The sequence below is a fragment of the Salvelinus sp. IW2-2015 genome, linkage group LG18 (assembly GCF_002910315.2).
Source record: "Salvelinus sp. IW2-2015 linkage group LG18, ASM291031v2, whole genome shotgun sequence".
Taxonomy (NCBI): domain Eukaryota; kingdom Metazoa; phylum Chordata; class Actinopteri; order Salmoniformes; family Salmonidae; genus Salvelinus; species Salvelinus sp. IW2-2015.
The window spans coordinates 13,039,395-13,054,448 of NC_036858.1; the positions used below are offsets into that span (position 1 = coordinate 13,039,395).

Sequence of the window (15,054 nt, forward strand, 5' to 3'; positions counted from 1 at the left end):
TTAACAAAAGCATGGTTATGCAATCAACCTCTTTACTGACAGACACCCACAAATAACTTATATCTCAAATTTGGCTAATGTGTTTTAGTGCAAAGAACAGAATGAAATGCATAGATAAAAATCAGGCTTTGATGTTTACTTTTTGCCTTGGAGACTGGTCTCCAGTGAAGTCAGAGCGCTATTTAGCCGATCTGCACTTTCCTTCAATCGTTGCTCTAGTTGCCTTGACATATGTATCATCTCCTCTCTCATTTCCTGTTGTATTATCGTCCGCAACTCTGACTTGGGCGATGGATCTAATAGAGAAGAGAGACACTTTTACAAACAGGAAATTTCACAAGTTGCAACTGAAGTGTCGATATTTAGAACCAGGCGTGTTACAACACAATTTCTCTAGTATATACGGGTGCCTTGCATGAGCAACCTTGTAATACCTTTATTAGCCACCTCTGGCCCTGTGTTCATTGCTTCAATGGGTTGCTCCCCTTCTGCAGTCTCTGGCTCGTTTTCCTTCTTGCAGTACCCATCTGGTGCACGCAGATAAAACATGAATTCATACTGTTCCCCTGATCACATGGGTGCGGTRGATATTTCAGAGCTTGCGCAATAACACCGACCTGATGATACTGCGTCAGTCTCAGTGACAGGGTCTTCGTCTGGCATGCCAGAGTAGGAAAAAGACAGATCCAATCTAACCTAAAAGACAAGGAGCAAAACACTAACTTCAAGTCACAGTTTAGCCCCCAAAAACAATGTGTGTGTTTTATTTAGAAAAATATATGGCTCCCAGATATCTAATGTGTGGAGATTACCTGCGGGGTGAATATGTACTTGTACAGATTGTAATGTCTAAAATAGGTGTTAAGGAGATACTTCAAGATCTGGGTCACTTCCTCAGAGCTGAACAGGCTGATACTGAAGGGAGGTCTCTGTGGCAGGTAGAAAACAATAGAATAATGGTGAAATTTAAGAGTTTGTCCATGAAAATGTCCAAAACACGAGACTGAATTACAATTCATACATTGGTGAGATTGTGAAGTAAATAGAACATGTGGGAATAAACAGTATTGCCTCTTCGGATACACAAACTCACCCTGACAGAGTGGCAGAGCAGAAGTTCACTGCAGTATGCATAGCAATGGCCCATATTGTTGAGTGGAGTTTCTGAACAAAGAAATGCAAAGTTATTAACATTGCAGAGTCAATGCTGCTGACATAAAATTGTCTTCCTCTTACTAAAACAGCACAAGACCAAACTATGAGCAGTAGCCCATTACCAGTGTTAGCCTGATGCATGCTCTTGACGATGGAGAGGAGGACAGATGTCTGCTCTCTGTTGAAGTTGCTCTCTCTACAGAACAGCACTGTGTGGACATAGAGCTCCAGCAGGACTCCCCTCCTCGGCTCAGGAATGTTTACTCCCAGCACACAGCATAGAGTTCTGAGTAAAAAGTAACCAGTTAACCACAATGTCAGGGATTGTGTGTGTGTGTGTGTGTGTGGCCACAAACAAGGATAGAGACCTCTCTAGCTCTGGTATGGCCTTGGTGTTTTCAATTTCCTCCATGTCACTGTAGCTTACGTCTGCCCTGTGAACACACATAAATAGAGGATTTCAATCCAACTGTAAACCTATAACGTTAGTTTGCAGAAAAATCTTGAATACGGCGGTATGTGCCCCCCTACCATAGCAAGACTTTGGGGTTCAGGGGGTCAGGTTCCTATAAAATAAAGTACTCAATTAATTAAAATGTATCTACAATATAGCAATGAAAGAAAAAGCCCCCAATTGAATAGCAATGAATTCGGGGCATACAGCTAACAGTTAACGTTAGTTAGCTTGCTACTACTGTAACGTTACCTAGAAAGCTAAATGTCCAAGCTCTTTCAGTTGATAGCTAACGTTAGCTAGCTAGCAAAGGTAACATTAGTTGGTCAGACACTCTCTTACCTTAATATTCCCAGCCAATTTCATTTCTTTGGTTAAATATAACTGCAATTAGCTAAATTGTAGATAAATGAATCGATTTGAAACTAATTTGCATCAACAACAAAAAATGCTAGATGACACTTTTTTGTTTACTCTTACGTGTCCTAGCAACACCGTCCCCCCCGGGTGGCGCACCAACAGTAAAGATTTCCCAATGCATTGCGCGCACAGTATAATAAACTCAAGCCCCCTTATAATACATTCAAGYATAAAAGCTTGAAATAAATACTTTTCGCTCCATCTGTGCTGTAGCAATTTGTTTGACAATTCGTTTCTCAATTATAAAATGTAATTTGTTTGAAGTCTCATAGAAATAGAAGACCAATAGCCTACAGGGATGTCTTTGCTTCATTGTAGCAAATTAACAATAGGCTACAATCAATTAATATGCCTACTTTTCTTATAGATGTATGTGAAATAAATTATATATCAAATGCATGACACATTATAAAAGTTTTTTTTAATGCATTTATGTTTCTTCTTACACATTAAACTTGACTCTTTCAATGACTCAATGTTATTTGTCACTGGTCAGCTCTGTCACCACTCACCAGTCCATACTGCATGTGCTATGCCATGGAGTTTAAGAACATTATCCCTCTTAATCCACTTTACCTTCTGTTGCATGCAGGTGCATATGCTTATGCCAGACGGCGAGAGATAGAGATAGAATGAAACACGTTTCATGTTTTAACGTTGAGAATCTGTCTGTGCGTATTAGTTGTATTATTTGTCTGCAGGCTGCACATTTGTCCAGGTAAATCTATTGAGATAGTGTGGTATCTTCTCCTCAGCAGACGGTCATTAGCGGTCTTATTGGAGTCTTATTTACAGTACAATTACTTTAGCCATGGAGGACCCAGAATTGCGTCAACTGAAGCTGGACAATCAGGTAAGGAAATCAAAATGATACTATAATTCAGATGACTTCCTCTAAACTGACATTCATGACAATATTGTGTAATAAAGGCAAATGTCACCAAATGTGTGGTGTACAGATCCTGTGTATATGCCAAATAAAAGCAACCAGTCTCTCTAGATACTAGTCTATATAAACCTCAATTTAACCTATTCGAAAGAAAGTCATGTGTAGTTTAAATTGTGAATATTGAAACAATGTAACATGTTACATTTAGCGGTGTAGATGAAACATGACAATCTTACAATAAGAATTAACTCTTAGTTACCCTTTCATATAGGCTAATTAAAGAAATAGGTCAACTTCTTTTGAAAGTGATACAAGTGGTTGTTGTGTTTTTGAACCCGATGGAGAGGCAGAACATTGATGCAATCTTGGAATTAAGATTAAGCCCAGAATCTCCCTCAGCGTTCCCTTTTGATGAAGAAGCAGCAGAGAAGGAGGGCCGATACCCAAATGGTCACAGCCAATAGGGACGCTCGACCCAAGAAAAGCAAGCAGAAGACTGGAGCCGATGACACAGACCTGTTGATTACTCAATCCCAGAGCAACAACTCCTTAAATGGTTGGTGATATGAACACTCAATGTATAGTACTCTCACAATACAGTATACTGAAACACAGAACAGTCATACAACTGTGTTGGCTGCATTATCAGCCTTCCAAATACATGCCCCCATATTGACACCATTCTTATCAAGAATAAAATATTGTTGAATGGTTATAACCTCTGTCAAGATGAGGCGAGAACTATTAGTTGTACATAATTTACCAATAACCATCTAGTACTGTATGTCTGACTTGTAATGGCCATGTTATACTCTTCAGCTGAAGAGGCCCATGATAATCCACTGGAGGAAATTACTCTGGGAGAGCTCAGCCTAAAAACCACTGATGCTACAGATGAGATGCCCCCCGAGAAACCCATCATCACCAAAACTATGGACGTGGAAATTGACAGCCAGCCAAACCCTAAACTTAGTACAGAAAATGAAGGCCCAGCAGAAGTGAAAAAAAAAGAGAAGGAGAAGAAAGAGAAAGGTGTGAAAAAGGAGAAGGCGCAAGCAAAACGTGAGATAATTTTATCCTATGAGATATGACACACACACACACACACACACACACAGCAAACACAGCAGCAAACACACAGCAAAATACACGACACACACATGACACACACAGGATATCGTGTGTGTTGTGTATTTTTGCTGTATGTTTGCTGTGTGTGTATGCGTATCTGTGATTGTTTGTCAGAGGAGGCTTCCTCAAGGAGGAATAGGAAGATGGTCCTCCTCAAAATGTAGTAAAAAAATACTATTCTGTCTAATGTTTTAGAGTTAGAACAGAATGAGGAGAAGGGAGAGGAGAAAGAGAAAGAGAAGCGAGAGAAAAAAACTAAGAAGGACAAATTGAAAGGACACACCCCAAGTAAAGAGAAAAAAAACAAGACTGATGAACAAGAGGGTAAGAGATACAAATGTCATACACCATGCTGAATGTGTGATGATAACCTCTGCCACCGTATCTGAGATGTGCGCAGACAAATGCTTGCTCAGAAGGCTTGGTTTTGAAGGCTTTCTCATTGGTTGGTGTTTTATAGAAGAATGTGAGTTACAGCTAAAGGCATCTGTAGGCCTTGCCCCTTGAGACGTAACTTTGGCTCCAATGCCACTGTTGTGCTATGAAAGGGCAAACAGTAAATGGCTTACGATAGCCTGACTGCCCTGTTCAGTGGGCATCGGGTACGGAACCGAGCCAGATAGACCCAGGTATTCTGATCCTCTTCAGGAGGGCAAGGTGTATGTCTATAACCCATTGATCAAGCACGTTTGTTGTCGTCCTATCAAACTGATGTACTCTAGAACTAGCAGCAATGCACTTGGACGAACCTTAAAAAGTACCCGAAGTCATGTACTGTACAACTCATTCTCTTCATGTTCTGTAAATGCATAAGAGATCTGGCTGCTTTTATCTGTTTCTTGTGACTAACTAGTAGATGTGATTTCCAGAAAAACACAACATATTCAGAACAAAGTGTGATGTGACTGCAAAGTTATTGGATGCTGTAGCTACATACTTTACACAATATGCAGGGCAACACTAAATATTTTATAACACATTTCATTACTACCTTTCAGCATTACCATATTTTTATATTTCTCTCAATTTCCAGCAAACACTATCACTAAGTCTCCAGCCATTCAGATAGATTCAGTAGTAGAGTTTGAAACGCCAGAATGGGACAGTGATGGCGAGAGAAAGGATTGGTCAAAAAGCCCCATCCCAGGAACACCCAAGAAAAAACAACACCTCAACACATGTGAGTCTTACTTTTTCAAGGTATACTGAACAAAAATATAAACACAACATGTAAAGGTTTGGTCCTGTGTTTCATGAGCTGAAATAAAAGATCCCAGAAATGTTCTATATGCACAAAAAGCTTATTTCTCTCAAATTTGGTTTACATCCCTGTTAGTGAGCATTTCTCCTTTGCCAAGATAATTCATCCACCTGACAGGTGTGACATATCAAGAAGCTGATTAAACAGCATGATCATTACACAGGTGCACCTTGTGTTGTGGACAATAAAAGGCCACTCTAAAATGTGTAGTTTTTTCACACAACACAATGCCAAAGATGTCTTAAGTTTTGAAAGAAAGTACAATTGGCATGCTGACTGCAGGAATGTCCACCACAGCTGTTGCCAGAGAATTGAATGTTAATTTCTCTACCATAAGCTGCCTCCAATGTCATTTTAGAGAATTTGGCAGTACGTCCAACCGGCCTCACAACCGCAGACTGCATGTAACCACGCCAGACCAGAACCTCCACATCCAGCTTCTTCACCTGCCGGATCGGCTGAGACTAGCCACCCGGACAGCTGATGAAACTGTGGGTTTGCACAACCGAAGAATTTCTGCACAAACTGTCAGCATCTGTCTCAGGGAAGCTCATCTGCGTGCTCGTTGTCCTCACCAGGGTCTTGACGTGACTGCAGTTCGGGGTCATAACCGACTTCAGTGGGCAAACGCTCACCTTCAATGGCCACTGCCATGCTGGAGAAGTGTGCTCTTCACGGATAAATTGTGTTTTCAACTGTACTGAGCAGATGGCAGTCAGTGTGCAAGGCATTGTGTGGGCGAGCAGTTTGCTGATGTCAACGTTGTGAACAGAGTGCCCCATGGTGGCGGTGGGGTTATGGTATGAGCAGCAATAAGCTACATACAACAAACACAATTGCATTTTATCGATGGCAGTTTGAATGCACAGAGATATCGTGATGAGATTCTGAGGCCCATTGTCCTGCCATTCATCCGCCGCCGTCACCCCATGTTTCAGCATGATAATGCAAGGCCCCATGTCTCAAGAATCTGTACACGATTCCTGTAAGCTGAGTATTTCCCAGTTCTTCCATGGCCTGCATACTCACCAGACATGTAACCCACTGAGCATGTTTGGGATGCTCTGGATTGAAGTGTACGACAGCGTGTTCCAGTTCCCGCCAATATCCAGCATTTTCGCACAGCCATTGACGAGGAGTGGGACAACATTCCACAGGCCACAATCAACAGCCTGATCAACTCTATGCAAAGGAGATATGTCGCGCTGCATGAGGCAAATGTTGTGTTTATATTTTTGTTCAGTGTACAATTACCGGTATAAACTAAACTAACCTACCGGTATACTGCAAAGAGTTTCCTCTTTGTTTACATGAAATAACTTTGAATATGTTGTTTCCACTGCTACAGCAAGGTGCCAAATAAGTGACAATGAGAGGGAGGAAGATGAAATTCTTGAAAGAGAGAAAAAAGAGAAAACTCAAAAAAAGACAAAAAAAGCTGAGAAAGCCAATCTCGCACTGCTTAACTCCAACTACAGGCAGCAGGACACCTCAGACAGTGACGACAACATTGGAAGAGTAAGAGTGTGATAAAACGTCACTCTAAAAGACCCGTGTTTGTCCATTTAAAAGACCAGTGTTTGTCCATTTACCATCCCTTTAACCTAGATGTGGTAGCCATTACCTTATAAATGTCTCTTTCATTCAGACACTTTATGTCTGAAAAAAATTATTGATCAACATCTTTCCTCCTATCTCTTCCTCTTTCTTCTCTCTCCCTCCCTTCCGCTCCCTACCCTTCCCATTTCCTTCCTGTCTCTGTCTCTCAGGTGACAACTCCTGTCTCAGTTGAAGATCTAGAAAAGTTTGCCCTGCATCCAGCCCCTAGAGATACAACAATCCAGTGCAGAATCACTCGGGACAGGCGGGGCGTAGAGAAAGGAATGTACCCCACTTACTATCTCCATATGGAGAAGGAGGATGGGAAGAGGGTAAGGGTACTAAAGAAAATGTTCAATGGAATATATGGCTGGCCAATGTGAATGCTCTTGTTGCAAGTCTTTCCTTGTGCTGTATATGATTGGGCAGCCTTTATGGCAGTTTGATCATCAGAATAACTGCACTCATGTAACTGCTGTTTTCTCATTGTCCATTCTTGATTCCTCCCTCCATCCTCCCTAAATACCCCTCTTTCTCTCTACCTCTCTCAGGTGTTTTTAATGGCAGGCAGGAAGAGGAAGAAGTGCAAAACCTCCAATTATCTAATTTCCATTGATCCAACAGAACTTTCCAGAGACACAGACAGTTATATAGGCAAACTAAGGTAACTAACCTCCAACCGATCTATGTTCAACCATACTTAAAAATAAAATAAAAATTGTGACCAACTTTTAATTTAGTTTAGTATTTTTTTCCATTCTGTCTGTCTGTCTGTTTATTTATTGTGTCCATCTGTCCCGTTCTTCTGTTTAACTTCACAGTACTATGTAAATCGTATGAGCAATCTCTTTCAGATCAAATGTGCTAGGCACCAAATTCACAGTGTTTGACGGCGGGGATAACCCTGATAAGAAGCCTTTCGTCAAAGAGTGTGAGTCAGTTCGGCAAGAGCTTGCCGCAATCTGTTATGTGAGTCAAACCTAATTTTACATCTTTACAATGACTTCCTTAATTTACTGTAGGCCTTTGCCTCCTGATAAAAATAAATCCGACCAATAATTATGACCTTCTCTTCTGTATTTTTGTCTTTCAGGAGAAGAATGTTCTAGGTTTCAAAGGCCCCAGGAAAATGACGGTGGTTATTCCTGGCATGATGGAGAATGATGAGAGAGTGTGCATTCGCCCAAAAAGTGTATGTTTATGGAGACCTAAGACTCCTGAGATTGAGACCTAAGGTTAAATTCATCAGGCCACTAAACCAATAAATATGATGCAGAGTAGAATGAGAAAATAGAATGAGTACCTATTTTAAATAAAGATATGGTACGGACAGTCTGTTTACCACACTCTCCTTCATCTACTGTTATCTCTCAGGATATAGAGTCTCTGCTCTCCCGCTATGAGAATGGTAACACTGACAACCTAGTGTGCCTCATGAACAAGTCCCCCAGCTGGAACGAACAGACACAGTCCTACGTGCTCAATTTCCACGGCCGCGTCACACAGGCCTCCGTCAAAAACTTCCAAATCGTTCACCCTGACAACGGTAAGATGGGGCCATTGTTTGCTGAGAAATAGAGGTGCTTTAGGCCACCTGATTGGCTATAAACTGTCTTAGAATACCCTTTTTATATTTCTGCATGTAGTGGCTTAAATATGCCTTAATTTGAATTAAGTTAGAAGTTGCAAAGTGTAGCTATGATATCATAGCTATGATAGCTCATCATTCACTTCATTCACAATGCCAACTAACCCTTTTATGATGTACTGCTATCCAACTCCCCACCACCCTGCTGACTATGGGACAATTACACTCCCTTCCAGAGGACTACATTGTGATGCAGTTTGGCCGGGTGGCAGAGGACGTATTCTCCATGGACTATAGCTTCCCTATGTGTCCCCTGCAGGCCTTCGCCATCACGCTCTCCTCCTTCGATGGCAAACTGGCTTGTGAGTGATACCAAGTGTGGACAACTCAATCAAGCAGAAGCAGAGCATTAATAGCTTACCATTACAGTTCTATCACAGTATTAATTGTCAATGTGCATTCCAGGTAGTATTGGATAAGAGTTTGACATTTTTCAACACCTGAGATTACAAAAAGTATTTTTTTGATTTTGGGGAAAGAATGTAACAACTAATCAACATCATTGAGTATAGGTTATGATTCAGTCTCAATAAGGAACACATATTCCTAAATGTTATCTGAAAAACAATGGAAAAACAGCAACTAGGTCCTCTGATTTATATATTGTGCTTAGATGTCTGGTAGATGTAACTTCACTAGAATGACAATGTTGCACAGCATACCTGTTTTGTGCAGGCTATTTGATCTTATTTGAACTGAAACATTTTTGTAAGAAATATGTATAAGAAATATGTCCAATTCATTTATTTAATATTGATTGCAGTCTTAAGGCTCCGCTCCACTCCACATTATCAAAAGTGTAACGTATTCAATTTTATTTCATTTTTTTCTACATTCCACATAATCTCATATGTGCAATATACACTGAGTATACCAAACATTAGGAACACCACCCCTGTTGCTCTCAGAACAGCCTCAATTCGTAAGAGCATGGACTCTACAAGGTGTCGAAAGCATTCAACAGGGATGCTGGCCCATGTTGACTCCAATGCTTCCAACTGTTTTGTCAAATTGGCTGAATGTCCTTTGGGTGGTGGACCATTCTTGATACACACAGGAATCATCTACACTCATTGAAGTGGATTTAACAAGTGACATTAATAAAGAATCATAGCTTTCACCTGGATTCAAATGGTTAGTCTATGTCATGAAAAGAGCAGGTGTCCTTAATGTTTTGTATACTCATGGCAGCTGTGTATCATGGCAGCTGCAGGGCTCTAGACTGCAACCATTTAGTCGCATTTTGAGATCTTTCCAGCGAACGTTTCCATAACGTTGCCTAAAGGTTCTCCTTTGGTTCTTAGAAAAATAACCTTCCCAAAACGTTCCCAGAAACAACATTTGTTATCTGGGTTTTGACTTGGCTTTGCGAGTTACATTTTAATTGGTTGCATCGGTGCGAGCTGCCATTTCTAGCTGGTCACTTCACTTCTCTCAAAACGTTATATTTGGGGGCGGCAAAAACCATGATTTGGTCAAATCTAAAGTGCACTATTTTTCTGATCCCTGAATGAAATTGTCAGATCTGCCCTGTGCTTGTTTCTCCCTTGCTGCTCCCAAGTAGGTTAGTTGGAGAGCAAAATGCATACTGATTGTAACATTTCAAAATTCAATTGCGAGAAAATAAAAGTTTAGAAGCTGTTGTGACTGCTGGAGAGAGGAAGGTCTAAGCTTTCTGAAAGGTATTACATTTATTTCTCAACTCTCAATATTTACTGTTTAAGCACAGTTTTTAACCAAACTATCTGGTAGGCTATATCTTTGAGATATACGGAGTGGAGTGCAGGAAGCACGCATGTGTCATTTGCGGTGATTGCATAGGCCTATATATAAATTATTGGGTATGATGCAAAGTTTTTAGGAAATTACAATTACTGTTAGATTAATCAATTACACAACTAACTACCAGCATATTATATTTAGCTATCTAACTAATGCATTTTGAGTTTACAAATGAATTAGCTTATGTGATATTTGTACACATAATAGATGTAAGCAAATTTATATCTATTTAACAAAATAAATCTGCAGTTCTGGAGCCCTATTTTGAGAGTAGAATATAGCAACAATAGACTAATTGTCATCCCATTCATGACAATCACTGGTTTAGGGTGCACATCAAAATATATTGATCATGCATTCCTGCTTGGACATGTTCCATTTTCCGTTGACATTTTAGTCATTTAGCAGACGCTCTTATCCAGAGCGATTTACAGATAGTGCATTCATCTTAAGACAGCTAGGTGGGACAACCACATACTGTATCACAGTCATAGTAAGTAAATACATTTTTCCTCAATAAAGTAGCTATCAGCGAAGTCAGAGCTAGTATGAGGGTCAAGAGTCAAGTGCGAGCGTTAGTTCACAAAAGGCTTTTTTTTAAATGATTTATGTTAGATGAAATAACTTGTTTTCTGAATCATATCATCTCAGTAGCACTGTGAACGTCTTTTTAAAATGGCTGGTCATTTTGTCCTATTGCGTGATGCTGCAACAAAAGTTTGGTACGACCAAATTATGGGCTGGTGCCACCAACTGAAAATGTAATTTTATTATTTATTATAGCTCTCTAAGGTATGCAATGACTGGTTTGACAAGAGGAAAACTGATGATGCATTACCCAATTTCAAAATGACACCTTGTGCATTCTACTATTATAACTTTCAAGAGAAAATGTAAAGCCAGACTGAGTTCCGTTAAAAAAAAGGCAGGGCGCGCCCCACAGTTTGGGAACCAATGAGCTAAACAAGCAAGTCTGTTTGTTTGGTTACCAAGGCAACTACTGTAGCTATCTAGTAAACTTACTAGCTACTTCAGTGGATGTTGAATGCATGTCTACCTGTAAATGAACACATTTCTAGGGACAAATGTGTTAAATGTGTTAAATTATAGCCATGGTATAAAACGTCTTGTAAACCCATTACTCTGTGTTGATGTTTTTTTGTACAGCAAGTTAGTATCTTCTCTCCCCACTATCTCCTTTCGGTCTCTTTATCGCAGTCAAGGACGGAAATACTTTTAGTCAAAGAACTTAATAAATTACCAATCTTCACTGCTGATCTGGAAACACTACATCCAACAGATTCAGATGTAGATAAAACCAATGACTCATGATTTCTCCTCTTGCACGACAGTTACAAAAGTAATTTCGATAGTGATAACAGTCAAGCTTTCAGCACTTACTGTATTGTTGAACGTAGAGAGCAATTGAGTTTCACAGATATAAGAATAGGCCACAGTTAAGCCCTGTGGTAAATTAATTTGACCACAAAACACGTTTTCTGATGTAGCCTATCTATTCTGTTTCTATGTGAAACCTTATACCAAAACTAACTTTAGACGTTGTCTGCGGAGTAAAAAGATGCCTTTCCTCTCAATAAAGAAACACACTTCCTGTGTTAATGATGTTTAGTTTGAACTGACAATAATATTGGCAATGATGACTGAAGACATTTATAAGAATCTTCCTGTGAGATAAAAGTGTTTCCTAATAACCTCTACTGTTCTTCTGCCACAAACTTGTCACATGATTAGTGAAAGTTGCTCACAAACTTAGGTTACCATGATTTAGGCCCAAGTGACATTGGTTATCCCAGTTTGCTTGCTGTATGGTGAGGATATTCGTTTATTTTTCTTGCCTCCCTGTAAAAAAAAAAGTGTATTACCTATTATTGTCAATTACTAATCTCTCTCACTTTAGGACAGGAGTTTTTCCTGGTGAGATCACATGGTCAGGAAAAACTCTTATCCCTAAAAATAAGGAGTCAATTCACAAGTTTAGATCACAACCACATAGAGAGAGAGTTCGGTCAGGTTTTAGAATGGCTGCCATGTTAACGTCTTTATTCTCGAAATGTTGGTGACGTAACAATACGAGAGCGAGTCTGATAATTCCATATGAAATGACCTGCTGTAAACAAGCAAAACCGAGCAGCGAATTTAGCAGACGTTGTTATTGATTAGCATTCAGGATAATGTGTATCTAAGTCTGTACTGTGTTGTGGTGTCAATAAATCTGTCTTTACTGGACATCTTCATAGTTTTCAAAACCTATCAGAAATAAACAGCGCAAAGCGGAAGCATCAATTATCACTTAGCAACGTCTATGTAGGAGAAAGTGGCTCGCTCGCAACTATCAGACTGAAACCGCATTGGCCCAACTCTCTATATATACACAGTATGACTCTTTAGATAGCTCAGTGATGTAACAGGTGAACTAACACAACACTGTCATTATGTGTTCACTATGTGTGTCAATGTGTATATACAAACTCGATGATAGTCAGATATGACCAACTTTGACACAGAAGAAAGGTCACTCAGTCAGTCACATGACCAGGAGCTCTGTATCTGCACTTATCTTCTGTATACACTGAACTAAATCAATTATGCAACATGCAACTATTTCAAAGATTTTACGGAGTTCATATAAGGAAATAAATTCATTAGGCCCTAATCTATTGATTTCACATGACTGGGAATACAGATATGCATCTGTTGGTCACCGATACCGTAAAAAAAAAAAAAGTAGGGGCATGACTACCATTTTCCTCATGCAGCACGACACATCTCCTTTAAATAGAGTTGATCAGGCTGTTGATTGTGGCCTGTGGAATGTTGTCCCACTCCTCCTCAATAATGGCTGTGCGAAGTTGATGGATATTGGCAGGAACTGGAACTTACATGTTGTGTCACGCCCTGACCGTAGATTGCTTTGTATGTTTCTATTTTTAGTTTGGTCAGGGTGTGATGTGGGTGGGTATTCTATGTTGTAGGTCTAGGTTTTCTATTTCTATGTGTTTGGCCTGGTATGGTTCTCAATCAGAGGCAGCTGTCTATCATTGTCTCTGATTGAGAGCCATACTTAGGTAACCTGTTTTCCCACTTTTGTTTGTGGGTGGTTATTTTCTGGTTAGTGTTCGTTGCACCTGTCAGAACTGTTCGTTGGTCGTTTTGTTGTTTTTGTTCGTGTATTCATCTTGATTAAAAGTATTATGAATACGTACCACGCTGCACTTTGGTCCTCCTCTCCTTCTCCCGACGACTATCGTTACATGTTGATCCAGAGCATCCCAAACATGCTCAATGGGTGACATGTCTGGTGMGTATGCAGGTCATGGAAGAACTGGGTCGTTTTACATTTTTTACATTTGAATCATTTAGCAGACGCTCTAATCCAGAGAGTAACGGAGACGCTGAGAGTCGAGAAGCAGGGGCAGGTGAAACATTTAATAAAACAACAAACATGGAACGAGACAACATAACAGTAGAGTCTACGCATAAACACAGGAACAATACTGACTGGGGAAAGAACCTAAGAGAGTGCCAGATATACTCAAATCAAATATTATTAGTCACATGCGCCGAATACAACAGGTAGACCTTACAGTGAAATGCTTACTTACGAGCCCCTAACCAGTAATGCAGTTTAAAAAAAATACAGATAAGAATAAGAAATAAAAGTAACAAGTAATTAAAATAGTCTGGGTGCCATTTGATTAGGTGTTCCCAGAAGCCAATGACTGATGTGGTTTACTCCTCAATGCCATCGGAGGAACCCTGGAACATATTCCAGTCTGTGCTAGCAAAACAGTCCTGTAGCTTAGCATCTGCTTCATCTGACCACTTTTTTTATTGATCTAGTCACTGGTGCTTCCTGCTTTAATTTTTGCTTGTAAGCAGGAATCAAGATGATAGAATTATGGTCAGATTTGCCAAATGGAGGGCGAGGGAGATCTTTTTTTTATATTGTGTTATTGACTGTACGTTTGTTTATTTCATGTGTAACTCTGTGTTGTTGTTTGTGTCGCACTGCTTTGCTTTATCTTGGCCAGGTCGCAGTTGTAAATGAGAACTTGTTCTCAACTGGCCTACCTGGTTAAATAAAGGTGAAATAAAAATAAATATTTATTTTTTATTTCAGCTCATGAAACATGGGACTAACACTTTACATGTTGGGTTCATATTTTGGTTCAGTGTAGAATCATGCACCACCACAAAAACACATTTACTCACGCTATTTCACTCACACATCCCCGCTCTCTACAGAGCGCAAGCATCTCCTTCTTATTCTATATCTTTATTTCTACTACAATATGTGCTCATTCCTCTTATCCAGTGCCATATACATATGAAAATATATAAATACACAATTATGAGTTTTTGGCTGAAACCTTGATGATTATACTAATGACTATGTCCTCATTAGTACAATGTAATTGATGTCAGATGTTCGATGATACTGTCATGCATGCCATCATTATACACTTATTAAGAAGGCACATCAGGTTTGTGAAGCTTTTTTATCCAATATCATCTTTGTATCTTCACAAACAAGCAGCCTTGGCATGGCACGATGGCTGAGATAATGAAGCGGCAAGAAGAGACTGAAGATACTGTGGTGACAAGAATAGATTAAAGATACAGATCACAGTCATTCGAACAGGAACACTCCCCTCACTGCAATTACCATGGATAGTTACAGAAGTTTGTTTATT

At 39.8% G+C, this 15,054-nt stretch overlaps 2 protein-coding genes and 1 non-coding gene across 4 annotated transcripts; 2 read left to right on the top strand and 1 right to left on the bottom strand.

Annotated features, from left to right (window-relative positions):
• Window positions 1-15: 15 nt before the first annotated feature.
• Window positions 16-2,143, bottom strand: cfap119 (cilia and flagella associated protein 119). 2 transcript variants are annotated; one of them, XM_024006804.2, is made up of 9 exons: window positions 1,952-2,143; window positions 1,687-1,721; window positions 1,524-1,589; window positions 1,278-1,441; window positions 1,094-1,164; window positions 813-929; window positions 618-696; window positions 435-527; window positions 16-296 (listed from the first exon to the last, which is right to left on the bottom strand). In XM_024006804.2, the coding sequence occupies exons 1-9, from the start codon at window positions 1,973-1,975 to the stop codon at window positions 136-138; spliced, it is 810 nt and encodes a 269-aa protein (XP_023862572.1). In that variant the 5' UTR covers window positions 1,976-2,143; the 3' UTR covers window positions 16-135. The 2 variants fall into 2 exon arrangements, with proteins under 2 accessions (XP_023862572.1, XP_070304410.1); XM_070448309.1 differs by lacking the exon at window positions 1,687-1,721.
• Window positions 2,144-2,629: 486 nt separating this feature from the next.
• si:dkey-220f10.4 (tubby protein homolog) lies at window positions 2,630-8,963 on the top strand. Its single transcript, XM_024007170.2, has 12 exons — window positions 2,630-2,882; window positions 3,318-3,474; window positions 3,738-3,980; window positions 4,245-4,373; window positions 5,083-5,229; window positions 6,659-6,828; window positions 7,080-7,241; window positions 7,461-7,573; window positions 7,764-7,878; window positions 8,003-8,101; window positions 8,284-8,455; window positions 8,734-8,963. The coding sequence occupies exons 1-12, from the start codon at window positions 2,841-2,843 to the stop codon at window positions 8,865-8,867; spliced, it is 1,683 nt and encodes a 560-aa protein (XP_023862938.1). The 5' UTR covers window positions 2,630-2,840; the 3' UTR covers window positions 8,868-8,963.
• On the top strand, window positions 4,545-4,673 carry LOC111978833 (small nucleolar RNA SNORA17). The gene has a single exon (XR_002879236.1). It is a non-coding gene; the product is annotated as a small nucleolar RNA SNORA17 (small nucleolar RNA).
• Window positions 8,964-15,054: the final 6,091 nt, after the last annotated feature.